Here is a 27962-nt window from a genome sequence, read left to right as displayed (position 1 = left end):
GTCTGTTCATCTGCAATTAGCTGCCATGGTGACCCTAGACAGTTAGATGTATAGATAGATGTATAGATCGCCTTAGCGGCATTTCATTCGACTGCCATTTAGACTGCTGTTGTATTCTTAACAAGCACTGAAACATACAGTAGTCTTAGCTTTGCTCATAGACACCCACCAAGTATTTGATAGACAGCAACACCTTGGATTTACCTAAATGACAGATTTAACATCAACCCAACCCAGCACAAAAACCCCACAGGATATTATGGCACAAAAATTCAAAATATAAGTGCTTGGGAAATAATTTCAAACTTATAGCTTAAAGGTAGTTACTCAAGGTCTCAATTTCACAAAGCAAAGCAGGTACAGTAGCAGCTGATGTCATCTTTATTTACATGGTTCTCACCAAGCCATTCATCGCCAAAAAGTTATGAGGGCTGCTGCTCCCAGCAGCAGGTGACAGAGTGAACAACACTGTTTAAAAGCCATGTGATTAAAGACGTACTGACTCAGAGGCAACTCTTCTGCTGGAAGCATGGGTCCTCTTGTTCCTGAGTATGTCTCACCATAGTGCAACAAGTCACACATGCTGTGCTACGGTGGGCTCGAGCCATAATGCCAACGTGTGCTCATTGCTTCCAGTTTCATTAAGTCAATGTAGAAATAAACACGTAAAAATCTGATTCAGTTCAAACATTAAAAGCCAAGTTTGTTTAGATGTAAGCTCTTTTACAAGCAACAAGACAAAAAGAATCTTACACACGTACACAAAAACATTAAGAAAAGAGACAAAAAAATACTGTTAATAAATTGAAAGTCAACAGTAGACTTCGGCATTTTTTTCTTCTAAGGGCTTAAAACACAAATGTTAGAAACTCACTATTGTCTTTTTTGCATCAAAGCAGAGAGTTAAGATGAAAATAAAAAGTCTATTTACATGATTCTGAGATTCAGCCTAATTTCCCAAAATCTTCATCTGCAGCTTAAAGGTCTGGTCACACTAATATTTAAAATGGCAGAATTTTGCAGGAATATCAATACATTCCAAGGAAAGTGGATTTGCTTGCTTGGGCAAAGTAAATCCATGCAAATATTTTGTGTCAAGTTAAATTTTGATGAAGCTTGCATGGATAAACTGTACGAACTCATTAGCGACTGACCTAAAAAGCTTGCTCAGCTTTCCTTCTTCAATAAAAATCTCTATTGAATGAAATCATGGCCACTCCCAAAAACAAAAAGCCAAAAAGAGTAAACAGTTCAGTACATAGAAGACTAAAAGAAGTTTTGTGACTAACACTAGCAGCTTGGAGAATGAAATATTTAGTAAAGTCATGGATTAAATGCCAGGGCTTTACAGTAGGTTTGCTGACCTATGCTCACTCTCTTGGGGATTTTTTTCAGTCTGTTTATCTGATTGTATGATACTGAAGTTTTTTTGTGTTGTTGCTCTTTTGTTGAATTTAAGTTTGATCTGTGCAAAGTTTATCTTTGTAAAAACCGGCCGCTGGAGCTGTTAGTTTTGCCCAAGGACGCATCAGCAGCATTGGACGCTCACCTAAGTAGTGGCCTGGACCCTGGTCATCTCACTGAATCACACTTTCCAAACTCATGGTGTTACTGCTGATTTGTATGTGGCACACTCAGGCACTGGTCTCTCAACTGTGAATATTAGTTTCCTAGCTGAGTGACCCAGACAAAAAATCCAGTTATAGTACATATATCCAATCCTAAATTTGTCTGATTCCACCATCCACAGCTGTCCAGTTACCCCCTGTGAGTGGGCCAAAGACAGTTTTCTAATGTTCTTGTTGGCGTGCTGCCCTTAATGAGGATTTTTAAATTTTTTATGAATGAAAAGAGCCTCTTCATTGAGAAATTCGGAAACCCCTGCAATGATAATCTCCCAAATACGTTTTTTTTTTAACCTTCAGGTAGCATTGATTTGGGAAACCAGGCCTGCAGCAGTAGGCTTTGAATCTTCAAGTAAAGATGTACAAAGAGACGCACAAGCACTCACTGCAATAGGACAAAACAATTTGCAGAGGTTTTTTTTTCTTTAAAATAAAAGAGACATAACTAAATTATTAATGCACTTGCAGCATTAATCTCAAGAAAAGTTTCTTCCACACAGAATAGAATTAGGTAAATTTTTTAAAATCCATTTTTCAAATTCAAATGCACGTTGTATTGCAGTTTTTTTCATAGCACAAGCTCAGTGCATTTCAAGCCTCCATGATAAGAATAAGTGTTTAAATTTGCTTAAAATGTCATGTACATTAGTTTAAGTGAAAACCCTTCCTCGAGTAGTAGCAATGAAATGTGCTCTCATACTTTAAGCAGTGATTGACATACTTGGTCGGTATTCAAGACAAAGAGGAGTCCATGGTTTCCTTTTGAGGAGAGTGTCATGCAAACTGCAGTAGGATAGATGAGAAAGAAGCAAAGCACCCACTCTCTCGTCGACATAGTCTTGAAAGCAGTTCCTTTGTTATCAAGCATTTTGTTAGGCCATGAAGAACAGGAAAGGGAATCTGTTGCAGCCTTGCATCCATTCAAAGTGCTTGAATTAGATAATGGAGTATAGTTTGTTTTTGTTCTTCAAGCGCAGATATTTGTTTTTTAATTTTTTTGTCTAGGGCACAGACCTTACAACAATCCCTTTCCTTTTGGTCCACCCACTCTCCAAATAGGCTGAAACTTCCCCCCATTCACAAACTCTCTGTCTCCGAGAAGAAAAAAGGGAGAAAGATTATGTTGAGGTGACAACTCCTTTCACCACCGGTTCTCTGTTAAGGTATGTGGCCCAGTAGACGAGGTTGAAGGTTCCGAAGAGGACAGGGAACACTATCCGCGACATCTTGTCGATCTTGCTGACGCTGTTGTAGGTCTTCTTGGGGTCCACCATCTTGGTCTCAGCGGTCCGGAGCTGCACCGATGTTGTGTTGGAGATCGTGGAGATGGACACGTCCTTGGTGAGGTTGGGGGTGTAGTTGACCCCCGCTGAGCAAACGTTGTTGGGCTTTTTCGACAGCACCATAGGGTCTCGTTTCTACAGCGGGACAGATTACATTGAGCAGTGAATTAGTTTTAAACCCTCTACAGATGCTGTTTGGTCTAGTATCGTTTCCAGTATTTCTGGCTTGAGATAATCAATATTTTTCATTCTGTCTGGAATAATTAGTGATTTTACAGTAGTAAAACATTTCTTGCAAACATTGTGGTAAAATGTGGGCTGCTGGGTAATTTAATTTTACTCAGGTAGCAGCATAATGCCCACTGGGGGTCTAGCAGTTTGAGATTGTAGTTCAACTGCTAACAGGGCATTACATTGGCATCTATGGTAATACCAAAGCAAACAACCTATCTGATAATCAATACTGTGAAGTGGTATCAATATCCTGATAACTCACGTTACAATTGATCTGGTCTGGAATAAAAAAAAAACAACAACTTTCTTTTTCATAGTTTTCTTTGGAATTCAAACACCTAATCTAGCTTTAACCTTTTGGCATTTAGAAATACACTTTAATTTAGACACTTTAATTTAGAAAAACACTTTGATTGTATACATGGATACCTACATGGTTCCTTTTGGTCTCTGACCAATAGTTACACAAGAAGATTGTTAGCAGCAGACTGAAGCAGCCCAGCCCAGCAAATAGTGCCAAGTTTAGCATCTCTGTAGGAAACCCTGCTGTTTGAAAGGTAGAAATCAATCTGAAAAGTTCAGTATCCTTTGTGTTATGGTCCTCTAAAGAGACTGAGCATGGCCAAAACTCTGCCAAGGTTACATGTCTAGTATTTTAAGGTTTTTTGTGCAAATATCAAATATGTAACTTTAGCTGTACCTTAGGGTGCTGTGCTTCCAGAGCCTTCTTGCCATCCCAGGCCCAGCTCCTCTTAGTGAAGTAGTTCACTGTGGCGAACTCGATGAGGGCAGAGAAGACGAAAGCGTAGCAGACGGCAATGAACCAGTCCATGGCTGTAGCATAGGCCACTTTAGGGAGTGAGTTCCTGGCGCTGATGCTGAGGGTGGTCATGGTCAGCACAGTGGTCACCCCTGGGTGCAAACAAAGTTTAAATTGAGTTTTTACAAGGTGCTCGGAAACAAGCAACAGTCTCCCCTCACTCTACAAAGGCGGGCGCTTTAATAACTCTTTACCGGCAGCTACTGCAGTGCTGCTGCTCAGTGGACAACTGTTATTACTGTCCCTGGTGTGAATGTGCATGACAGGAATATTACACAGGTAAATAAAAAGTAAAAAAAAGAAAAATATATAGATATTAGTAAATAAGCAGCTTCACTCACCAAAGACAGTCCTTGCAGGAACTGATTCTCTGTTAAGCCAAAATGACACCTGAGACAGGATTACAGTCATGAAACAGGGCATATATGTCTGGATGACAAAATATCCAATCTTCCTCTTCAGGTAAAAGTGGGCCATCATCACTGTATACTGTCCTGAGGGGAGACAAGGAAATAAAAAGGATATGAAGTTAGACAGGGACAATATACAAGGCGAGTGGTTAGATGTCTCCTAATGATAGAGATATCTGCTTTAAGCTGAGCCACACCAGGGTAAATATTGTTTGTACAGTGATTATTAAAGTGCGATTTGACCTCCTCACAGCACAAAAGATATTGAAGAACAACATAAACATTACAGGCTTTCCTTTTATGACCAAAATTGAAAATGGCAAAATAAAATGTGCTTTTCTCATGCTTCTCTCCCAGCTAATGTACTTCTCTTCCTTCCTGTTATTTCAGTAATTAAATAATCAGAGGTGTTGGAAGCTGCAGAATGGAAAGCAGCAGAGGTGGAACTCTTAAAAAGTGAAGCTGGGATAAAGACAGCATTTCATATTCAGTTGAACATGACGATAAACTCCATTATTAAACTGAATAAGTGCTAAGCGGTTTTAATTTATGCGAGAACATGACAACAGATTATTATGCAGTTAATGTCTGCAATTCAGAGATGGCAGTTGGAGGTAAATCCGGAGACAGACAAAGTATAGGGACAGAGAGGGGACACAATATTCAGTTAAACAACTGAAGATTGCATTTGAGGCTTTAAAAAATCCTCTCGCCAGCAGCAGTTTGCGACTGCAGGCGCTGGTAAACTATGAAAAATCTAATGACTATATTCCACACACTAGAGCACATGTACACAAGCTCTCTCTACTCTCTCTCTCTCACACACACACACACACACACACACACATACACACACCCACACAGTAATACACAAGGCTTTCTCCAGGCAAAATCGGATTTTTGAACCTCCCTAATCCCTGGTTACAATCTGCATCCTGCCATCAGTGAGAGACAGAGAGGGAGTAAAGGGAGGGGAGAAGGGAGGGGGGGGAAATGAGGCTTCCTGTCCTGGGATCCTCGCCTAGCCCTAAGCCCCGCCTCCTCTGCCCTGCCAATCCAGGCGCCGACACGCACACATACACACACTGAAACACACATGAAGCATGATTTCTAACTGCTGACAGCCGCCACACACACACATACCTCAGCACGCACTCTAAGCCACGGAGAGGCACAGTCCTGCCACTGCCGCTACTCACTGGTGGGATGGAGGGGGGGTGACTGTGTGGACATTTTCTATCATTCCCTTTTTATCCTGTTTCTCTGTTGTTTGGCAGCTGTTTGTGGAATAATGATCAAAGATTCTTGATGGGACTGGCTGGCGTACGAAGGGAGGAAGAAAATGCACAGCGGGCATCAACTGAGAGCAGCCTGAAAGTGAGGTAACTTTGTTTTTTTGTAGGTGCTCCCTGCTGAGGGCAAACAACCACTATATACGAGACCTGTACACATCACCCACTGCCATGCCTCGATCAGGAGAGCATTAGTTCTTACTGCGCCCCCATCACCTGGGCCCTCTGACGCCCTCATGACTCCAGGCCGTCTGGCTCACAGCTACCCCGTCAACTTCTACTGCTGTCGGCACCATCCGGACACATCCCAACCTGGGACACCCCAGGGTCACCTTTGCCCTTGATGCATGGATCCCGACAGGACTGGGGGCAGAGGAATGAGGAGGAACATGTTCCCTTGGTGGATCTTACTGCTTTTCTCCCAAGGATTTGTATTTCGCAACGTCCAAGGGGAACTTCCGTTTATGTCAGAGAATAATGCTGCCATGCTGGTCAACTGGTGAGTAGGAAAAAATTTTTTTTTGCCTTTGACTGTCTCGCTTCTTGGCCTGAGGAGTAAACAAAGAAGTCCAAATGACTGATTGACCTATGGAAATTAGTTCAGGTATTTCTTATAGTGTCGCTCTGTAGTCCTACAAGGCCCGACAAACAGTTGATAGTTGAAGTAGTTTCTATAGTACACCTTATCTACTTTTAGAGTCAGGGAGGTATTTTAGGAAAGATACTACTGTCTGAGACAGAAGAAGTCATGTCCTTAAAGATGCCTTGTCCTTAAAAGAAAAACTAATCTCCTCCCTCATGTCCTATAATGGGAGTGTTGTCAAAGATTATATGTGCTAATTCGAGGCTCTCAACCTCACAGCCATGTACTTCTGCACATGAGGTTTCAAGATCTATGTTTGCTATTAATATCAATACAAATTTGATGCACAGAAGAGGCAAGGATGTCCACTGTTTTTGTTGAGGCCACACATCCAGAGCCAGGAGACGAGTTGTTACCGCTGAGAGTAACAACCCAACCAAGGCCAGACAGTCATTAATTGACTGCTGTTTTGAATCTCAGGTTTACAAGCGCTTCATTACTTTGTCTAGACTCAATAAACCAGCAGGCAACTGTCAGACTTCTTTTAATCAAGCAGGGAAACAGCAGTTAACTCCAGGTGACAGCTCGCTTCTGTCTCGCCTTTTATCAGAGCGAAGACAAATCTCCTGGCCTTCACTCCAAATGCACCAATTTTGGTTGCATTTACTGTCAAACATTCATTATTTATGTGAAGCCCAGCCACGGTCAACTCTTCAGACTTGTATATACACATATAGCACATAGAGCCACGTTGCAGGGACATGACTCCCAAACAACTGTCGAGTTGTTGCTAAAGTTGTAAAAAAACGGCTTCAGGTTGTGATTTACTCAGAAGTGCGAAAAGACAAAGGTGGAATCTGTTTTCAGATCTGTGATTACACCTCCAATAACTCCTGTCGACTGCATCAAAGGTGGTGATATTTCATTTAAAGCATGTTAATATGTAAAACAGTAAGCTCAAAATGCTGCTCTGGCACATCTGACAGTGTCACATTTGGTATGTGAAAGTTTTCAGCAAGAGAGTCAAAGACATACAAAACGCAAATTAACCTACTGGACTGAATGTGACCCCTGAGCTCGAACTCATCAGCAATCTCCACCACTGATTTGGACGGTTTCCAGACAGAAGCTTTGAGCTGCATGAATGATGATTTGCTGCCTTTAGTCCTTCGGCTAAATGCAATTCTCAGATAATGTTTAGCAATTGTTGTAATAAGTCAGAACACCAGATGGCTGTTTGATAAGTTAGGGCAACCAAGGTGATGTCAATTAAACTGTCAGACATATAAACATGTACAAAATGACCTTGGAAATTGATTAAATGTTTAAACAAATCACAGTAAATGATGCATTTCTGTACAGAGATTTCTGGTCTTGACCTGATCAACTGTATGAGAAGGAAGTTGTAGGTAGTTGGTTTCAAAATGCAATGTCAAAGGAAAACAGATGGTAGAATGATGCTGTTAATGTGGCCTAATGTGACAAGACCTTTTTTTTTTACCCTCAACATCACTATGAAAACAGCAACTGATTTGTTTAACAGAGCCTGTGTCTGAATATGATGTTTTCAATGGTACTGGACAAGAGAAGCACAAAAATATGCTGATGCCAAAGGACAGACTTTTAAAAAAGTCCCCTGTGCAGTTTTTCGTCACTACAAGCAGGTACCCTTTTTTTTTTTTTTTTTTATTGTGCACCTGCCACCAGGTGGTCAGCTGTTCTGCTAACAAACGGTTGGTGAAGATTATATGCAAAGAAGCGGAGCAAGCTGCCAACAAAGGAAAGAAAGAACAGGGCAGCTAGCTAGCAGACATGGATGTAAACAATACATGATTTAAATGACACCAAAATAACAGCTTTGCAAGTGTTTCATGATGAGAAAAATACATTCAACACATTTTTAGGCCTTAACGATTCCCAAAAACATGTTTTAGTGAGTAAACATAACTTTGTTTGATTACAATAAAACCCTCAACATGGCAGCTGTGATGGCAGTATAGTTGAAATGAATTGCATGGAAAACTGCTTGATTAAAGAATTGCATTTTACAGTTTTTTATGTGAAGGAAGGCAGCACAAACCCCTGATTTTGTTCAACATATTTGGCACGTTTTTCATCTTTCAATCTGTGTTTTCAGCAACATCTTTAGTAAACACTTTCAGTCTGGATTTGGAATTTCCTACTGTGTTTGTGGGCATTTTTTGACCATATACATGTTGCATGTAAAGATATTCTCAACTAGTGTTGTTCATTTTATTCATAGTTGCCAGGGACTGCAGCAGCTATTGCAGCATGTTAAGATTGAAGTAGACAGTCAGCCTTTCAACCTTTCAGCCATCAGTGGGTCAACTAACAAGCAACCTGGTCACAAGCCACCTGATCAAACACCCAGCAAGTGAACCTGCAATTCAGCCCAAGCCAAGCAGCCATAAAGTCCCTCGAACAGCACACCATTTAACCCTCCTCTTAAACCACTGAGTCAGCCAGCAAAGGCAACGTTTCTGTTGTGGTGCGTGAATAGAAAAGAGGGGAAATCCACACTTTTAATAATGATTCTACTAGAAACTGGAGGGAAGTGTAATACAGTTCCGTTTTACATAAGAGTATTAAGCAGATGCCTTTCAATGCCCCCACCCCCACCACCCCCCACGTGTCAGAGCGAGGCTGTCCAATTCCAACAGACAAACAGACACACACACACATTTCTTCTTCTATCTTTGTGAGGCCGTAAGTTGAATTTTGAGCAAATCTTCATAATGTTAAAATTTTGTTCTTAATTAGGATCCTATCGTATCCTCGACTTTATTTAATGTCCCACTTTAATACCGACTTTAAACCAAACTCACCGCTCAGAAATAACCCTGAATCAACCAGGTCATTGTGGGGACCATCAAAAATTCCTCACTTCTTAGGCTTTTTTACCACCATTGTGAGGACAGGTGTACTCACAGAGATAAATGTACAAGAGCACATACACGCAGACACACGGATACACAGGGACAGCCAACCAACCAATCCCTCACTGATCTGTGATGTCATCTTCTTATGCAAAAGCTGATGGGTGGTTGGATGGGGGGATTAACCCTAGGTCTCAGGTCTCTCTCTAGCTCTATGTGTGTGTGTGTTTGTGCGTGTGTTTGTGTATGTGTGGGGGTGTGTGTGTGTGTGCGCATGGGCTCATGCGGGGATAAGTGTTGTTTGACAGGGCTGTCCGGGCCTGTAGACAGCTGGTTGTGTGAGGGATAGGCTACTCTCCTCCACTAGCCTCCACTCATTGACTCTGATCTCCTGATAATGTTTCCCACATTTACTCTGTGCCTCGCACGCCCATCTCTCCTCACAGAGTTTATCTTTTCTAATCTAGAATTAGTTACATCACATTATTTGGTATTACACTTACCATGCACCACATAAAGTATGAAACTACTCATGAAAAAGGTATAGAGGAAAAGTGAGGAATAAAATGATAAATGATACTGCGCTATAAGGGTGGAAGAGGAGGTTTCTTTAGTTAATAAAAAAAATAATAGGTTGTAAAAACAACAGGGTGCTGTCGTGCAGCAGCTGAGTCAGCCTCTTTTAAACGACTCCTTCTTTGCCTGATAAGCCCGTCACTTGCTGCGAGGAATTGGAAAATGCTGTCACTGAGGGATGATACATGAAAAGTGATTTGATGAGTGAGTCAGTGAAGTAGATGTTTTAAAATGCAGTGTGGTCCTGGTACGGTACAATTATTATTATAACCTTTTACATTATATAATATGAATCATGTTATATTTAAAAAGATTAAAAGGTAAGGCATGACTCTATGTATCTTCTGATGTCAACAAAACCCCTTAAAAGTCTAAACTAATATTGCTTGCAGTCTCTCATTGCTCTTATATTTCTCTACCTTGTCTGTGGGAAAAGTGCTTTAGTTCCTAGTAAAGAAGTACAAGCAGCTTTAAAACTAAAAAAATCTATTGACAGGTCACAAATGTATAATTTCATCTTTAAAATCATCTCAGTCAAAACAAGTGTCACTCAGACATAAGTACATAGTACATTTCTAGGGAACTATTTTCAGCTGTGGATTAATTTGCACCAATGAGTACTGCCAGCACTAAGTTTGTGTGTGTGGGAGTGACTCAAAATAAACTACAGTGGCCAACTGCACTAGATCAGCTAAGCTCAATCTTAGCACAGTTATAACTTAGCTTAAGTGTTTACTAAGCGGAAAATAAAACTGGTTTCGCCATGAACTACTTCTGACATAGAAATTAGTTGTGACTAAACCAAAATACAAAGTAAATGCTAATTGAAGCTAATTGACAAAACTAACAATAGTTAACTAGATCAGGTTTTGATTACACAGACAACACTTTGTTGGCAGGATCAATTCATTGTTAGTGTTAACAATAACAGAGATACAGGGTATGTCCAGCCTTCACCTTTAACTGTACTCACACAAGTCCAAGTATATCACTGCAGAGGCAGATGTTCCACATGTTTTGAAGATTTCAAAATAAAATAACTTAATAATGGATGATGTTAAGTGCATTTTGTTGACCCAAACACTAATGCTTGAATCAGACAATGCTGGCCTACTTCTACATGGGCTGGATGTTTGTGCAGTCAGATAATGCTTTGTTCAGTCCTTCACACAGGTATAATTTGATACAACCCTTTATCCTATTTTATTCGACTGTGTATGCCACACTTTATGTTATACAGTAGCTGTGTGATTGAATTCTAATTCTCCCACCTGCACATGTTACTTAGTCTTCATTTTTCTTGCATCACTTTTGCTTTTGGAAAATATCAAAAGATTTCTGTGCTTTGGGATTGAGTTGTACTACTTTCTTTTTTTTTTTTTTTACTATTGTTTCACTATTCTTACTTTACTACTACTGCTATCACCACCACAATGTCTGCATTACTATTAGTAGTATTTTAACACTATTATTACAGAAGGATTTGCAACATTTAACTATGTTCTTTTCCTCTGTGTACACATACACTTATAAACACACACACCTCTGCTTGTGTGTATGTCCTCTGTGCCAGCAGTTTGCCCAATGAGATGGTACTGGTTGAGTCTGGAGCCATCCTCTGCCACCACCACAGACTTTGCAGCTCCCTGAGTCCAAGTGTAGACCACCTCTGACACTGGATAGGCGTCTGAGAGAGAGAGAGAGAGAGAGAGAGAGGGACAGAGAAGGATTAGTTGAAATATATTTTTAATATATGAACATCCAAAATGCTCATTAAACTGTCCAAAAACAGTTTTGTTTTGACTATAGTAGATTAGTAACATATTACAGGTAGCTTCAACCCTGTCATCAATCATCTTATGTGTCAGTGCTAGTGTGTGCTGATGCAGTCTTTCTAGCACTTTTTGATTAGACCTCAGGCTTAAGGCCAAAAACAGATTTTTACTTGCATGTCTGTGTATGTGTGTGTGTGTGTGTGTGTGTGTGTGGGCGGATATTTGAGTGTATTTTTGTTTAAACCACACTTCTGGGTCAGAGGTGAGCTCCACTGTCAGCAGGAGTCAGAGTCAGATTAACCATAATGTGTTGCATCACACTTGTGATGAAAATCTGAGCACAAACTCTGAGGCCTCTCCTGCTGTTTCATTTATTCATGTTGAATCCTGCACAAACACCGGACATCGATGTATCATCTGCTTTGCTGTTAGGGCTGAAATGTGATTAGAGGAAAACGAATCTGAATCTTTTACATCCTGAATTCCAAGTTTGTCATCTGTATCTGTCGCATGCAATCCAAGTGCACTATTTACTTAAAAGATTATCATTTATGTAATTTATTCATCGTTGACTGTGATCTTTGTCACCTTTGTTTTGATGTATTCATAAGTAGAAATGGCACAATGTTTTTAAGGATGAGTACAACGAGGAAGCAGGCACTGAAAAGCTATTTGTGATCATGTCAACTTACATTAGATTTGGAAAAATACTGATGAAGATCTTAAAAATATATTAGGATTCGAAAAACAGACTGGCTGTGGGGAAAATGGGAAAAGAAATCAACTGCTGAGTGGAACAATAATGAGAGAGGAGGGCTGCGTCAGCCCACTTAGAGTAGATGCTCAATTTCATTTGATTTGAATTTTTTTTATTTGGATGTTCTCTAAAGGCTACAATTTAACACTGGGGATATAAAGTGGCTATAATTTCTTCTGCAATGACAAGCGCTGCTTTGAGGAGTTTAAGAAAAAAAAACACTTAAGAGGATGCACAGTGAAATTTGCACAGCAAAGTGTTTTTTCCTCAGCTGGAAATTGTGAAGAAGACAATTATGTACATTAAGTATCTATGAATAGAAGACACGAGAGCCAACAACTGTATTCAAATATCTAAATGTTTACTGCTTATTTTGCTGATTGTCAGAAACACTAATTAAACCCTTGGCTCGGCCTTGTGTAACAGGGTTGGCGTCACCTATTTCTGGCCAGCAGATAACATCTTAACTTGAGTATTTCCATTCTGGGTGCTCACTTGGCAGCTGGATGCTGCTGTAGAATACATGTAGTCTCTAAATTTGGGCACTGTCAGGCCAAAGTCCAGGACCTTAATTGGAGGGTAGTTAGATTGGAGTAAGGGATTATTAGTGAATTTCATTACGCAAAGGAAGAGCTAAAGACTTTGGCAGGCAGGGCAGTGCACCTGTGCCAACTTTTCAACAGTTCATACTTAATGCTTTGCTGCTCCCGCCTTGTGTATAAAGCAGAGGGGGCTACAACTCAGCCAAACTCATCACTTACTAAACAGAAGCTCTTTGCACTCTGAGTGAAGCTGTCTGAAATTTTAAGGGAATGTAGAGGATTTCACAAAATGTGTTTTTATTCAACAGCACTATTAGCGGTATATTAATCTTCAGTATATAATATATGTCTACATCAGCCCAATGCTACCACACTGTTGGTGCCTGATCAGATTCTCTCAATGTGTGGTGACAATCAAATGTGAGAGATATTATTTGTAATCAATCCAAAATCTGAATAGTACACTATATTGCTGAAATCGAAGACCACAAGTCAATACCTGAACTACATAGATGGCCATTTCATTTAGCTTTAGCCTCAGTCCATTAGTCCACTGCAAACATCAAAAAGTCAACTGGAGACAGTATTATCAAACATCTCAAAGGATTAATGTTGCCTCAATTAGCTAGCTAGCTATAGTTGATAAAATCTGCAAGCAACAGCTGACATTTCAGCCACTAAAACTGACCGGCAGCCAGTATTTCAAGAACTTTTATGGTAGTTCTTCCACCATCATCACAGTAAACTGTATATGTGCCAGGCAATAATGGGGGGCTCGGTGTAGCAGCAGTAACTAGACTCAACTAGGGGGTGGGTGGGAACAGTCAACAGTCAGTTACTCTCACGACTGCAAAAGGTCCCTTGTCAGAAAAGCATAAACATAGGTTGTTGAACCAATGCTGCAATTTTTTCCGTTGAGTACTTCTTGAAAAGGCCAACTTCATCTGGAGACAGGAGACAAATACAGAGTGTATATGAAGTATCCAAAAAGATTTAGGTTCATCCTTTGGTTTTAGAGCTGCTTCAGTCCTTTGATCCCCCAAGTTCTGAACCAATGTTAGACTGTCATTCATGTTCAGATCTGGTGACTGGGGTGGGTAATTCAGACATTCATATTTCAGAGTATGAAAGGCTCCAAGAGGGAGAGTGATTGTTGAGTGATTCACTGCTTACTGTATGTTCACCAGATCACTGTGGATTGAAGGCAAGGCAGGCTAAGAGATGACTCACTGAACCATAGTCTGTTTTGCCGCCACTCAGGGAACCAGGTTTTATGCACTTCACACCATCATCTGCATCTTTATGCAGTGATTTGGTGGAACAAGCAATTTCTGCACCCCCACCTCGCCATGAACACAAGCTGTCGATTATGGTAATCATGTGGTAATTTCAGAGAAAGTAGTTTTCTTTAGCAACTCCTCTCCTGAGTTAGTTTCAACCTGTGGCCTTTTACCAGTGCAGATTTTGTGTGATTGTCACAGTTGTCATGGTTTCACAGAGTTTTCATCACAGAGTTTTGCAGCTTTTGTGTCTGATACACCAACAATTCCAATGTTCACTAACTGTGCCTCTGCTAATTTGTTAGTGACTGCTCGTTACGGTTCAGTTCAACTCAGCTAGTTTCTAATGTTTCTAACTCCGTGGTAAAACAGGAAAATGCAGCCATTTGGTTTGTTTCAAGATTTAAATTAAATGCTATGTATCGCATTAACTAAATACCAGAGAGTATTACTCTAACTTTTCAGTGTGTATTTTAGGAATGTATGGCTGAGGACCAGCAGCTAAATTAGGACACAGGTACTGTAGGCCAGAATAAGGAATTAGTTGTCCTTTACTTGGGGCAACTTTAGTGCAGACTTTCCTGTTTTAATTGCACAATAAATAACTATTCTGTCACCAGTGGGTGGATACAATTAGCTATGGAGGATGGGTATGACTGCATATATTGATAAATGTAGTCTGGAACTCCATATTCTGTGCAACACGCTATCTTAATCAAATGCCAAAAATATTGATTTAACATTTAAACAACTCATTTTGTCCAACAAAGCCAAGACAGAGGAGATTTGGTGGCTTATTTTTTACATGGGGGGATTAACTTTGCCCATTTTTCATTACACCAGGTGTTGTATCCTTTCCATGATAGTGGAAGTCCAGCACTGTCATAGAGGTTTAGTATGTGCAGTGTTGGGCACCCTGAGGACAACGGCTAAGTCAGGCGGTGGTCAGTTTCAGACAAAGAGGTCAGCTAGTCTCAGAGCTTCAGGAATTAAAAGTGAAAGCAAAGATCTTCCACACACTAGGACGTTTCACCCTAAAAATGCAGTGTTACCCTCAACACATTATTGCTATTATACACTTACACCTCTCACCTGCAGGGCACTGCCCCAGGGCGATTAGGCTAGAGTTTGCTATGGGAAGGCCCAGCAGCTCCTTACACTGTAATTGGATTGCAGTCAAGTGTGGTTCTCTTATACAGTGAGTGTGGGTGGACTTCGTCCCACAGAAATCTGGGGATAAGAGCCTCATCCTTTTAGCCCAAGAGGCTCCTGCGGTGTGGCATTTGGCCAGATCTGTCTTTAAATACCCCCAGGGCCACTCAAGTTCCTATACATGTCCTCACTGGTAGGACACACAGACGGGCCATCCTGTTAAGAAGGCATTGGGGAAAACCCTTCTGATCATTGGCCTAATGAAGTGCAGGGGAAGTAGTAATCTTCTCTTCTTTTCTCTCTCCCTCTTCCTAAGTTTTAATAGTTGCTGCAAGGGAACATCATACAGTAAAACATGCACTAACATACATTACTGTCTGGGTACAGTTTAGGTCTTCCTTCTCCTCTGGTTCTAAGTTCTTTTTACTGCATGTGGATCCCAGTCATTGTACATGTGTATCCTCTTGAACTCAACCTGTGTATTTGTGGCTTTGATTTATTAACTGAATCTGCTACAAGCTACATGCACCATCAAATGTCACTATATGTTACTTATTAGAAGACTACGTAACCTTTTGAGAGAATAAATAATACATTTTCCCTCTTACAAATAAAAAGTGGTGGCCGCTGTTCAGTAGACGTTGCACAGTCTTGCTTTAAAAGTGAACTTGACAATCAAGGATTAGATGTAATGGAAGCAAACTCAGCAGTCCAGATAATGACTCTGCCAACGAAGCAATGCATTAATTACCCAATATTGCCCAGAATAATCTGACATTGTTCTCTAAATCTAGATTAAACTTTTGTGTGACTTGAAGTGAAAACTACCACCGTGCAGTGCATCATAATAGCTGGGATTAGTATATAGTAAAGACTAAAAATACATATAAAAAATAGACATGATTTTACTTACAGCTGCCAAACTTAAGAGGGCAGGCATGTGCGTCCATGGGGAAATCCTCCAGCTGCATGGGGCATTCTGCTGATATGGTCAATCTAAGATAAAATATACAATACATTCATTAGTCATGCTTTTGGATGTCATAATTAACACATTGTGAGATGAACAACAAACAGTTTATATTAGTATCTTATTTTGAATTTAGTTTCTATTTAACCTTTACACATTTAAGAGAGCACGTGGAGCTCTTGTTCAGAGCGCAGTATAATTACAGGAACAGCTACAATTGCTGGATCACTAAAATTACAGGGTACCAAAAACAATTAGAAGGAAGGTTGTGACTTTACTTTTTTATGTTTTTTTTTTTTTTTTTTTTTTTTACAATAATAACAATTAAACAGTCCTCTAAAAAAAGAATGTAAGGTAGAAAGAGAGAGATACTTTGCTTTTGTGGACTGATTTGATACGTTTCAATCAGCGGCAGCATCAGAAGGTAGAAATATGAGGAAACTGTGTTATTCATATTGGTACCACATTGTGATAAGCTTTAATTTATGACTTCGATAATCATTATTGAATAATTTACCAATACTTTCTAGATTCTTGATCAGCTATAAAGCATTATTAAAAGAACAAATATTGGGTTGCCAGGTTGTGCCAAATCCTCCTCCAGCACAACACTTTGCTTTGCTTTTTAACTCTTGAATTCATTAGTGGTCTGGAAAGGCTGCAGGGCATCTTGATCAAAATCCACTGATAAACAGATTACTATCATTTATAACTGCAGACTTATTATAGTATAACCATTTTAACTTAAAGACTGTGTTGCATCAGTTTTATCTGTTTAAAGATTTGCACATTCTGATTGCAGAAATCAATGTTAGTGTGACAGAAACAGACGGTCACGAGTTTCTCAATTTCTAACAAGCAAAAGTTGCAATTGGATTCTGGTCCAAATGTCCAGCAGCCCTTTTCCAACCCAAAAGCTGCTATTCAATCAATGGCTTTATAACTGAAACATTAGTAAGTGATGTATCAACCATTAATTATTCCATTAATTACATTAATTACAGCTTATATGCTCTTTATAAATGGTGCCATAGCATAGGAAGTGGTGCCTTAATAGTTTTCTCTTATATCAGTGAAATCATGGCGCAGTTTCATGCACTTGCAAGTGCTGCATTTCTTTCTATCAGCAAATCTAGTATTACAGTGACAATACTACCACCTGGTGGTCACAGAGTTACTGTGTTAATCATCTCTCCATAAAACAAGAAGGAACCTCTGGACAAGTCCTTTTTCCTTTTATTCTGCCCAACCTAAATATTAAACTTCTGTCTCCCAATGAAGCTTACTTGACGCACTAAGGACTTCAGGTTTAATCTGTGCTTTATTTGTCTTGCTTTAACCAACCTGTTTAAATCATTCACAAAAAAACGATAACAGCCTCTCAAATCTATTTTTCTGTCAGTCTTTTGCAATCATTTTATCTGCCATGATGCTACCTCTCTGTGCCCTAAAAGAACTGCCGTATTAAGTAACTCAGGCACGCAAATCAAGCATACATACATCATAATTGTTCTTTTTTTTTTTTTTTTAAGCTATCTGCCCTAGATTGAATCAACTCCCTCTGGGTATTCTTGCTCCTTGCATGATGATAAATAGTAGTGCAGTGATATGATGATGTGGATTCACTGACTTCATAAGGAAATAAATGAAAACTGGGTGTACAGCAGTGCATGAAAAAACATGCATTTATTACATTACAGGTTGCATAAGCTTTTGTTTTCTGCTTTTAACCACCCAGGCATAGGAGCAATCCCAACATCAGTTACAGAGTAAGGTAAATGATTGTTTATAGTATAATGTTAATGACAGCTGTGTCACCAAGATGAGGCAAAATCCTCTTGGGACATGGTTTTTTCATGCTCCAAAACCTCCTGCACATACAGTTTGTATCTACAGCAGGAGGTTTCCCAATTATATCATGAAGGTGCATGAAGCATAACAAAGTGGGATAAGACCCTATGGAGACGACTGTTTTGGGGCTCAGCTTGCTTTCCACATCAGTGCAGGATTATCCAATTGCATTATTGTGTCGAAAACAGCTGAAGGAGATTGTACGGAGGACAGGAAAGAGTGTCTTTGGGACAAATAAATGAGAACATGGCTGTTGGCTGTTATACCATGTTCTAATTATTCATGTGGCCTTGCCCCATTAAGAATAATGCCTGTAAAGATAGCTTCTGTTAATTTTGGGTGTATACAGATTTGGGCCAGAAACCTAAATCATTCCCTTTAAAGTCAGAATCTATGTATCCTGTTGCAGTTCTAATTTACATATTGGGGTAAAATAGCAGATTAGAATAATTCCCATTGTTCTTCAGGCTATAGCCAATATGCACTGAGTGGAAAGCACTACACCACAGGGGTAAAAGCCCAGAAACAGACCAGCACACAGGCCCTCAGAGCAAAGGGGAATCCAGGAAATCTAAAGTTTCAAATTTGCCTGACTTTGCAGAAAAGACGAGAATTTACAACATGACAAAACACAAAAGGCTGAGTCTTGAGTCCAGGAGTTGAGATTATTTAGTATATACAAAGTGTGGAAAAAAAAAAGAAACTGAAGCTGTCATGATACAGGGTTTCTGCGGTGTTCACTAAATTAAATTTAACACTTTTAAAGACTTCTTTAACGCCAGATAGAAAACAATCCAATAACAGTCATTCTGGTTGAAGAAGAAAACGTACAATAAGGCCCATAATTATTATTCATTACAGTTATATCACACGTTTGTCTTTACTTTCCACCTGTATAATAATTCCTTGTGATATAAATAATTAATGAACAGTGATCCATGTATGGATTATTGAACAAGCCTATGGGGCATGGGCCCAGGACCCTGAGGGGCCAGGGGCAGAAAGTTGATGGATGGTCTGGACAATTAAAAAATAAATAATTCATTTGTTAATTTAAGCCTTTGTCTAAAATCAACACTATGAGTCAATGAGCTTCCTAAAAATTGTCCCCAAAAGTAAAAAGTGACATTACTGTGTATGGCAAGCAAAAAAATAATAAAATACTGATGACCTTTGTCAATGAAATTTCTGAATTCAATGCCTGCAGTTAGTCTGCTATAACTGATAGTGTGGTAGCATGTTCCACCATCTAGGTAGAAGCTCATGAAGGAGAATGTCAACCCAACTGTGCCTAATGATAATGGTGTGTAATGCACTCACTGTGTAGTAATAGAGAGGTTCCAACCAGCGGATAAAGCTGTACAAGATGCTGATATCCGCCTGTAATGGGCCTCCATCAAGGCTGTATGCATTAAGATTGCATAGTGTTGTGAAAAGGGGCATTTTATGAATTATCCATGGAGACAAGTGCATAAAAATTTGATCTACAAAACCGACCGCTCCGCCACCGAGTAATGGTTTTCAAATGTGCCGGCGCCGCATTCACATTTAGTGAAGAGGGAAGAGAGAGGAGCTTTCATTGACACCCATACGATGATATGAGGCAGTGTGTGAGTGTGTGATAGTGGATGTAGTGTTTGTAATGTGCACTGAGATGCTTCTTGTATGTCTGTTTACTCATGTCTAATGTACATGTTTTAAGGATGTGTTGAATGTGTTGTATGTGCGTGTGGTGCTGCATGTTGAACACACTGAGAGTGTACTTGTGCCTCGGCTTAGTGGATCCCATGGGCATGTGAACATGTGGTGCTTTAACTCCATTTACTATACAGTACATGATTGCTGTAAGATAAGGATGCATATGTGTGTGCAAACCTGCTGTTTTATTTGTGCAGCACAATGGTGGGAAGCAACTAAGTACATTTACTCAATTACTGTGCTTAAGTGCAAATTTAACGTATTTGTCCTTCACTTTAGTATTTCCTTCTCATGATACTTTATACATCCACTCCACTATAATAAAGATGGAAATATACTGATTCTGCTACATTTATCTGACAGCTATAGTCACTGGTTGTTTTACAGATTAACATCTTACATAAAAAACATGTGATGATCTGATGAAGTTATAATGTAACACATTAAACTACCTCATAGGAAATAAGCAGCTTCAGCTCACAAAAATGCTATTTACACATTAATGCTTCAATAATAATGTCATATTACAATTGTATGACACATACTAGGACTCACTTTCTGCACTTGACTTTTTTTTATTTTGATACATTAGGTACAGATTGCCGATAATACGGTGTGGTATTGTTTACTTTTACTGCAGTACAGGACCGGAATACTTCTTCCACCACTGTGCAGTACAGTGCATCAATATAATGATAGTTATATTAGTAAATACAGACATTACTGACTGTAAGATGTACAGCAGTTTAGCCATCTTGTTTTATATCCCTAATAATCTGTTTGGGGTCCTGTGTATATTTGCTATATATTTGGGAATTTCTGGGAACCAGTGAAACTTTTTCAAGTATGAGGTCTTGGCTGTTATGTTGTTGACAGTACTTTAAACACTGCACTAGTCTGTTTCTGCTATTTGAGTTTTGTGTCAATTTGTTTATTTAAATTGGAGTTTGACCCCAAACATAAGTAATGTCACTATGTAGGGTAACATACTGTGTATTTCTTCGACAAAATTGATCTCAAACGATGAAGAAGTAAAGCAAAGGTCAACAAAACACAGGAGTTAATCGCATCGTGTGTGTGTTTGTGTGTGTGTGTGTCAGTGTGTGTTTATGTAGCAAATAACATCAGTGCTGCCCGTGGTTAAGCTCTGCTGATAATGACAAGCATAGTACTGTAACAATCAGACGATTAAAAGCAACCCACTACTGCTTCAGCTCTACTGTGACAGCGAATCTGATGCCATCTTTAGATTGTGGACACAGCTCTCTCTCTCTCTCTCTCTCTCACACACACACACACACACACACACACAAACACAGATATATACATCTTTGTATTCTGACATAAATACATGAATGCATAGATTTCCATAAAATTACACATATGGAAATGAACACACACGTTCACGCAATCCTTCGCTTGTTAAGCCTTGAGGTCAAAGTTCAGTGTCACTACAATTGATGAACATGCTTGACACCTGGTGTGTGTGTGTGTGTGTGTGTGTGTGTGTGTGTGTGTGTGTGTGTGTGTTGATGTGTGCGTTTGGTGACAAAGAGGTGACTATAAATACGCTCTTCTTTGGATATGTATATATGTCAGGATGGATAATCTGCCCTCGATCCGGCATCATTCTCCCTCTGGGTGGGACTGGTATCAGATAGAGTGCTCTCATCCGTGATACAGTCACTCTTAAGTCCTGCAGCTACTGTAACTCCTGAGGATAAGCACAGAATTATTCTAATTCTCTGGTCCAAAGGTCACAGTGAGTCCTGGTGCTTACACACACATTCGACTAAGAAATATATTTTTAAGGTCATTTCTCAATTTTCTCTTAGTCTGTCCTCATTTTTAAGAAGAGAATATTCAGTATTTTGTTTAAATACTGGTGGTTTCATGTATAGTGATCGCCATCTGGACTCTATTGTTGGCCTATTTCTTTTTTTTTTGTTTTTTTTGTTTTTTTTATTTACCACTACATTACTGCCAAAAACTAGAGTTCACAATGAGGCTGCTTTTCATAATGGATGATCTCCCTCTGCAATGTTTCTCAAAATCATACATTCAAAGAAACACGACACTGGTATTCATATTTGAAACAATGAAACAATGAACAATCAAAAAGTTTTAGAAGAAATGCAAGAATTTAAAGAAGCACTTGCTGTATTAACTATTTGCTCGGCTGTAAAGTGGGCTTTTCTATGAGAAAGGAAATGCCTCTCTTCAGCCACGGGGTGTCACTATTTCCCTGCAGTCGGACTTACATGCTGAGGGTTTCTACCACTGTATTTTCAAAGCTGTGTTGTGTTTTGTTTCGACCTTGCTGCCTGTCTTCATTTTTGCATACTGTTATAAACCTCTCCTTCACTATCTTCCCATAAAGGTTGGATGTGGGAGGTGTCCTCAGTTCACCTATACATTTTGAGATTCACTGCACCTTGGACCTCAGTACTGTGCAGACAAGTGTGTTGTTTTTTTAAGATTATATATACAGTATGCAACATTAATGAGATTTCCAAGTCATCGAGTATCACAAACCTTGGACAACAAAGGGGTCTACAATTAGGTTTCTTGTGAAACAAACCACTTTCCCAGCGTTCATTAATCAGGGCAAAAGAATACACTTGTTTCTGTTAATAAACATCTGCATTATGACCTACCTCATAGTGTAAAGCAAAGTGCCGTCATCCTTCAGCCTCAGTAGCTTGTTGGGCGTGGTCATGTTATGAGCAATAGACTTCTTGCCATTAAGGAAAAAGGTATCTGGGGTCCAGATGTTGCTGGCCAGCAGGTTGTTTAATGGCAGCATCTCCATGGGCCCTTTGAAGCACAGGCGCTCGTCCTTCCAGCTCTGACGGAAGAAGACGTCTATGGTGTATTCCTGTCAGACACACAGCAAAAAGACAGACTGAGCAACAGCATGTGGCACATGTATCCTAAGATAGTAGTGAGAGGTAACTTTTTGGACCCAGACGCCGTGTAATGTGATGCCAGTAGACTTCACACTGCTGTCATGTTTACCAATCTGACTGCCCTGTGATCAGTTTATACTGAAAGATGCTAAAGGCGAAACATCTTCCTCTGGCTGGAGTTCTCACAGCGTTTGAAGACATGGTTGTCTACTTCACTCTTAAGCTTCAGAACATCACTTCCTGTGGTGTTTATTTACCCAAAATAAGAAACTAAAATGATATAGGGGCTCAGTTTCTGATTCTTGACTCTGCTGCAGCATCATTTTCTCTCTTAGATTTATAAGACTGACGTACTTTTACATAAAATTCTCCTCTAATGGAGCTTTACAGGCTTCTTTAGGGTTACAGAGAGAATAAGTGCATTGAGAAAGAAAAGCTCATTTATCCTCTTTACAGACGGCTGCCAATCAGCACAAAATGGTCCAACCACATGCTTTCTATTACAGTAGTTTCTTCTTTATGACTTCATAAGAAGATTTTACAGTGATCAAACACTGCAGTGTAGAAATCCATCATAAATTTGCTCATGTGTGAAATATTGACTCAGTTCAGTCTTAAAAAAACAAATGACCAAGAAACAAATACAACACTCCATCCCACAGAATTATGATGCTGTTAGCAGTCTTGACATACACGCTTTTATGGACTGCAGAACCGTTCAAGTCGCTTGGCATTTTTCATTAATCAATCATGCTCCTCTGTCAATAACTTTTTTCAAGTCAATTATAGGAAAGTGGCAAGTTTGATCACAGCTGTGTCAAAGTGTGCCAGGGATATGGCAGGGAGTAATAGAAGATTTAATGAAAAAGGGGAGTTAATGCATTTCGCTATCCAGGTGGAACCTTATAGTTCATATGAGAAAGAATTAATGAGGAGACGAATCATTTGGAACAAGTTGGGAAGCCCCGCCACACTGTATTAAATCTTAAAAGTTTGAGTCATCAACATTCGTTTCCTCTACAAATAACCAAAAAGAGCCAATTTTCAAAGACATAACTAGGACATGGGTGTACTTCCAGGGAACAGCAGGAGCAGCAGTACCAGTCTCATGAAATGTAAATATATGTTTTCAATCTAAAAATACCAACAGTAGTCGAGATGGGCTTTGGAGACAATGTGTGTTTGTCCAGCTAAGTCAATCTCTGTCTGTGTATCTCTGGTGTTTGCTGCAGATGAACTCACCATCTCCGTGTCAGACACCGGGCCGAAGCTGGTGACAAAAATATTCGTCTTGATCTCTGTGACATTCTCTGTTGACAGAGTACAGATGAAAATGTCAAAGGAAGGCAATGAAGCACATTATAATCTTAGCAAATTCCAACTGCAATCGATTTCACAAGTTTTCATGCACAGCTACAAAACAAAAAGAAAAATCCAGTTTTCTTTGGATATTTTGTACTTGAAATGCTCAGTGGTGTTTTTCCTAGGGCTGCAACTCATAGTTATTTTCCTCATTGATCAGTTGTTTAGTCTATAAAATGTCAGAAAATGGCATAAATGTCTACAGCACTTTTCCACTGCCCATGGTAACGTCTTCAGATGTCTTGTTTCATCCAACCAACAGTCTAAAACCCACAGATATTCAGTTTACAACGATATAAGACAGCAAAAAGCAGCAAGCAACAATTAATCGACTCTCGTGTCAGAGGCTTTAACACCTTGACAAATATGACATTCTGAAGAAAACGCTGGTTGCTAATGACTCTGTAACATGGAAACAATCAAAGTTAAGGATACTGAGAATATTTTTGATCAATAAAGCCAGCGTTCAGTATCAATACTGGCATTTCCAGCTACAGAACAAACCAGCTCTCTCTCAGTATTCTGCACATTTCCATGAATTTCTCTCACAATGCTTTTCCTGTGAAGATGTTGTGAAAATAGGCAGCACCTTATTTCTGTCATTTGTACCAGCGAAGCCAACAAAATCTCCTCTATGCATATAAATTTGGTCCTGGCGAGCTGGGATTGGTCGTGCTGTGGAGAGCAGCTTGTTGAATGCTGAATGAAGGCCTGAATGTTTTTCTGGTATGTATTTATAGGCCCTCTTGTCAAGGGTAGCAACCGTTACCAGGATGTGAGAGCAGGCTTTTGCCATGACACATCAGGGGAATGAACAAGCCTTGTTTTTACCTATTATGGGACAAGTGCTGCACATATATGGGAAATAAAGTGAAAGTAGGAGCAGTGTCATGAGGATGAAACAAAGGAAATCAGTGGAAGAAATGCAAGTGCTGCCATTGACGAAAGACACAGGGAAGGAGTCACTGGCGGCGAAAAATGAAAAAATGAAAAGCTTTCATTTCAATAGCCCCCTAGAAAAGAATCTCCATCTTTGAATGGCAGTTTGTCGGCTCTCAAGGTTATCTCCTGTTGCCAGGGTGAGGAGCGTGAATAATACACCACAGCACAGTGAATTCAGGCTGGAGGTGTTGGAGATGGCTTGATTGATTTACTCTCCCTATAACATGGCAGTGTGCAGGGGAAGACCGCATGCATGCATGTTCCTTGAGAAGGAAAAACATAGCAGCTGACAACAACATGTGTGTGCCTTCACCTTAGCTGACATGAGCGCAACTTTCACATCTGCTCGCACAGTTTCTTCCCCTGTATCTGCCAGTCTCCCTGCAATTTTTTCCATGAATCGGTGCATGAAATCGCAGCAGGAAATGGGGCCTCTCATAGTAGAGTTCGGGGTTAGCAGGTTAGGTTAGCACGCTGGGAGGCTCGACTGTGGCACTGTGATATTAGAATGTAAAATGACTCTCTGAATGGGCTCTGAATGCTGCATTTCCAACGCTAAAATGAGGAATAGGAGAATGAAAAAGTGTCCCCAGCGAACCTCCAAGCCCCGGCCGGAGCCTGTTGTCATAACCATCCAGGAGCCCGTCCAAGATCCTGGTGAAGACTGTGCTGTTGTCGTTGGGGCCCGTCTCCTTCTGAGCCTCTGAGGAGGACAGGCAGAGGCTAGGAGAGGAGAAGAGGGTGAGGAAATGAGTAGAAACAGCATCCTGGCGTTAGTTAAACAGCAGGACGTCACACATGACGTGGTTATTGTGATTAATTAGCTTGCCGCATAAAGGACAGTCTTGTTGTGATTAATTATTGAACATAAGTGCTGCTTACAACTACCAGTAGAGATAATTAACATTTTGACATATGATCCAAATATAAACAAATGAGTTCCCCCTCTAAATATGTCACCAAGGAAGGCATTGTGTTGTGAGGATGAGAAATTCTTTGCGGCTAGAAAAGGAGGAAAATTACACTTCTTTTTTTTTTTTTTTTCTCAGAAAGAACAGTGTGTTCATGCAGAAGTACCAGAGAACGAGACATGCACAAAGGTTACAAGCTGAATTTGAACATGGGATCAAAGGGCCATTGATCTAGTCTGATGAGAGTGGACTATTCCAGTGATTTACTGACAGCATTGCCAGAGATCTTTTTTTTTTTTGCTTTTCTTGAGTGCAGGACAGCCACTTAAGCAGTGCTGTAGCAGAGTGCAGCTCTGATATGCGATCAATCACAACGAGGAGGGCAGAGCTGGCAGGAATCCTCAGCAAAAAATATATGAATATCCGAGAGTTGCATTTATCAAATTGCAGATGGAGCAATCAAAAACTGGGACAATACTGCTGATCGCAAGTGAAAATGAAACTTATGATTTAATAGTATTAAATCAATGACAACTTTAAGACATTTTCCTTTCATGAGAGAGCTACCAATATAGTTTAAGTAGCTTTATTTTGTAACTACTAGGCTTCACTAAATGTTTCATATTACAAGGTTAGTTTACCTATTTTGGCATCCACACAGGAGCAGGAGGGAAAGGATCAGCCTTGCCATGACTGAAATTCTGCTCACTTTGTTGTTTAGAGCTGTCACACACATCCACATACAGACAAAGACAAAAAAGAAGAAACATTTAGCATCACAAAATATCATAGCCACTGCAAAAAAAAAAACAAAAACAAAAAAAAAAGGTGTAAGGATCCTAACAAGGCACCTCAACTCACACAAAGAAACTCTTCACCCCGCTGCATACACAGGCAGACTATTACAGGAATCACTAAATCAAGCTGTGGGACAATCTCTGCTCAGTGAGGCTGCAACTGTTAAACATCCGAGACATCCACATCACAAGCTTCACACACAGTAAAAAGGCTGGTACACCATGAAGAAAAGGCATACAGCTAAAAAAAAAGGAAATTGTTTTCTGCAGTATGGATTCCCATTGTGTAAAGCGCATTACAATTCATACGGGCCACCCCCCCCCCCACTCCCATTCCCCTTCCCCTCTCCTCTCCTCCACCATCACCTTTTTCCACTCTCTCCATCACCAAAAACATGAAACTCATTCTCATCCCCACTCCTATTAGGCATGCTGTGTCTAATAATACAAATACCGGAGTAGGGAAAGGGGGGTACCTGGATGCAGATCCATCACCATCAAGGTTTATTTATTTCTTTGGCCTTTTTTTCCCCCCCAAACAGCGATCGGAGGCTGGGGTGTGAGTAGGGGGGGGGGGGTGGGTCTCCGTCGGCGGCGTTAAAGCTGGACGATCACGGGTTCAGTCACCTAATCCCGGTGCTTGTCGGTTGTCTCCCCTTTAGCTTCTCCACCATGGGCAACTGCTTCTCTCTCTCTCTCTCTCTCTCTCTCTCTGTCTCTCTCTCTCTCTCTCTCAATCAGCGGTCCCCCATCAGGCGGTGCTGTAGTAGTCTGTCTGGTCTTCTCCTCCTATAGGCTACACCGCCTTCCTCCTTCAGTGCCTGCTGCACCGCGTCTCCTGCATCGCCTCCAGAGGTGTTGCAGCAGCAGCAGCAGCAGAGGCAGCAGCAGCATCACAGGGGCTGCCTCCTCGGTCTTGTCCGCCAGCCTCCGAGGAGAGTGAATTCACTCCACCCCCCCCCCCCCCCCCCCCCCCCCGCCTCTTTTTGCTATACCGCCTACTGCCGGTCCGAGAGGGTGAAATGCTGCAACGGAGGCTAATAATTTTTATGATAGGTGCTCCCCATTGGTGGGTTAAGAGGAGGAGGTGCGCCGGCGGGGCAGTTGGGGGGGGAGTATCTCATAATTTCTGTGTGCATTGGCTTTAAACTGGCTGTTATTTAACACTAAAGCAGTAATGTTTTCACACACTAGTGTCTATAAGTCTGTTTGGTCAGTTCTATTTAGATTATTAACCGCAGAAGCTATTCCAGCCATTTATTATTCACATTTAGTTATATTCTAACATGTTTTGGG

General features: G+C 40.3%; 2 protein-coding genes across 2 annotated transcripts in view; one reads left to right on the top strand and one right to left on the bottom strand.

The window, feature by feature from the left end:
• Positions 1–358: 358 nt before the first annotated feature.
• LOC139609576 (gamma-aminobutyric acid receptor subunit alpha-5-like) lies at positions 359–27669 on the bottom strand. Its single transcript, XM_071464330.1, has 10 exons — positions 27143–27669; positions 26511–26592; positions 25557–25681; positions 23897–23964; positions 22403–22623; positions 16140–16222; positions 11264–11407; positions 4304–4456; positions 3843–4054; positions 359–3043 (listed from the first exon to the last, which is right to left on the bottom strand). Exons 1-10 carry the CDS (start codon positions 27162–27164, stop codon positions 2744–2746), a joined length of 1410 nt encoding a protein of 469 aa, XP_071320431.1. The 5' UTR covers positions 27165–27669; the 3' UTR covers positions 359–2743.
• The window catches only part of LOC139609574 (gamma-aminobutyric acid receptor subunit beta-3-like), a 61515-nt gene continuing 39041 nt past the window's right edge, over positions 5489–27962 (top strand). Inside the window, exon 1 of the mRNA XM_071464329.1 lies at positions 5489–6163. Within this exon, the coding sequence (XP_071320430.1) occupies positions 6012–6163 (152 nt within the window). The 5' untranslated portion in view covers positions 5489–6011. The remainder of the gene's footprint in view (positions 6164–27962) is intronic.

The sequence above is a fragment of the Trachinotus anak genome, unplaced genomic scaffold, assembly GCF_046630095.1.
Source record: "Trachinotus anak isolate AG129_WGS33_773 ecotype Australia unplaced genomic scaffold, CSIRO_AGI_Tana_v1 ptg000026l, whole genome shotgun sequence".
Classification (NCBI taxonomy): Eukaryota; Metazoa; Chordata; class Actinopteri; order Carangiformes; family Carangidae; genus Trachinotus; species Trachinotus anak.
This window is presented reverse-complemented; position numbering and strand designations above follow the sequence as displayed.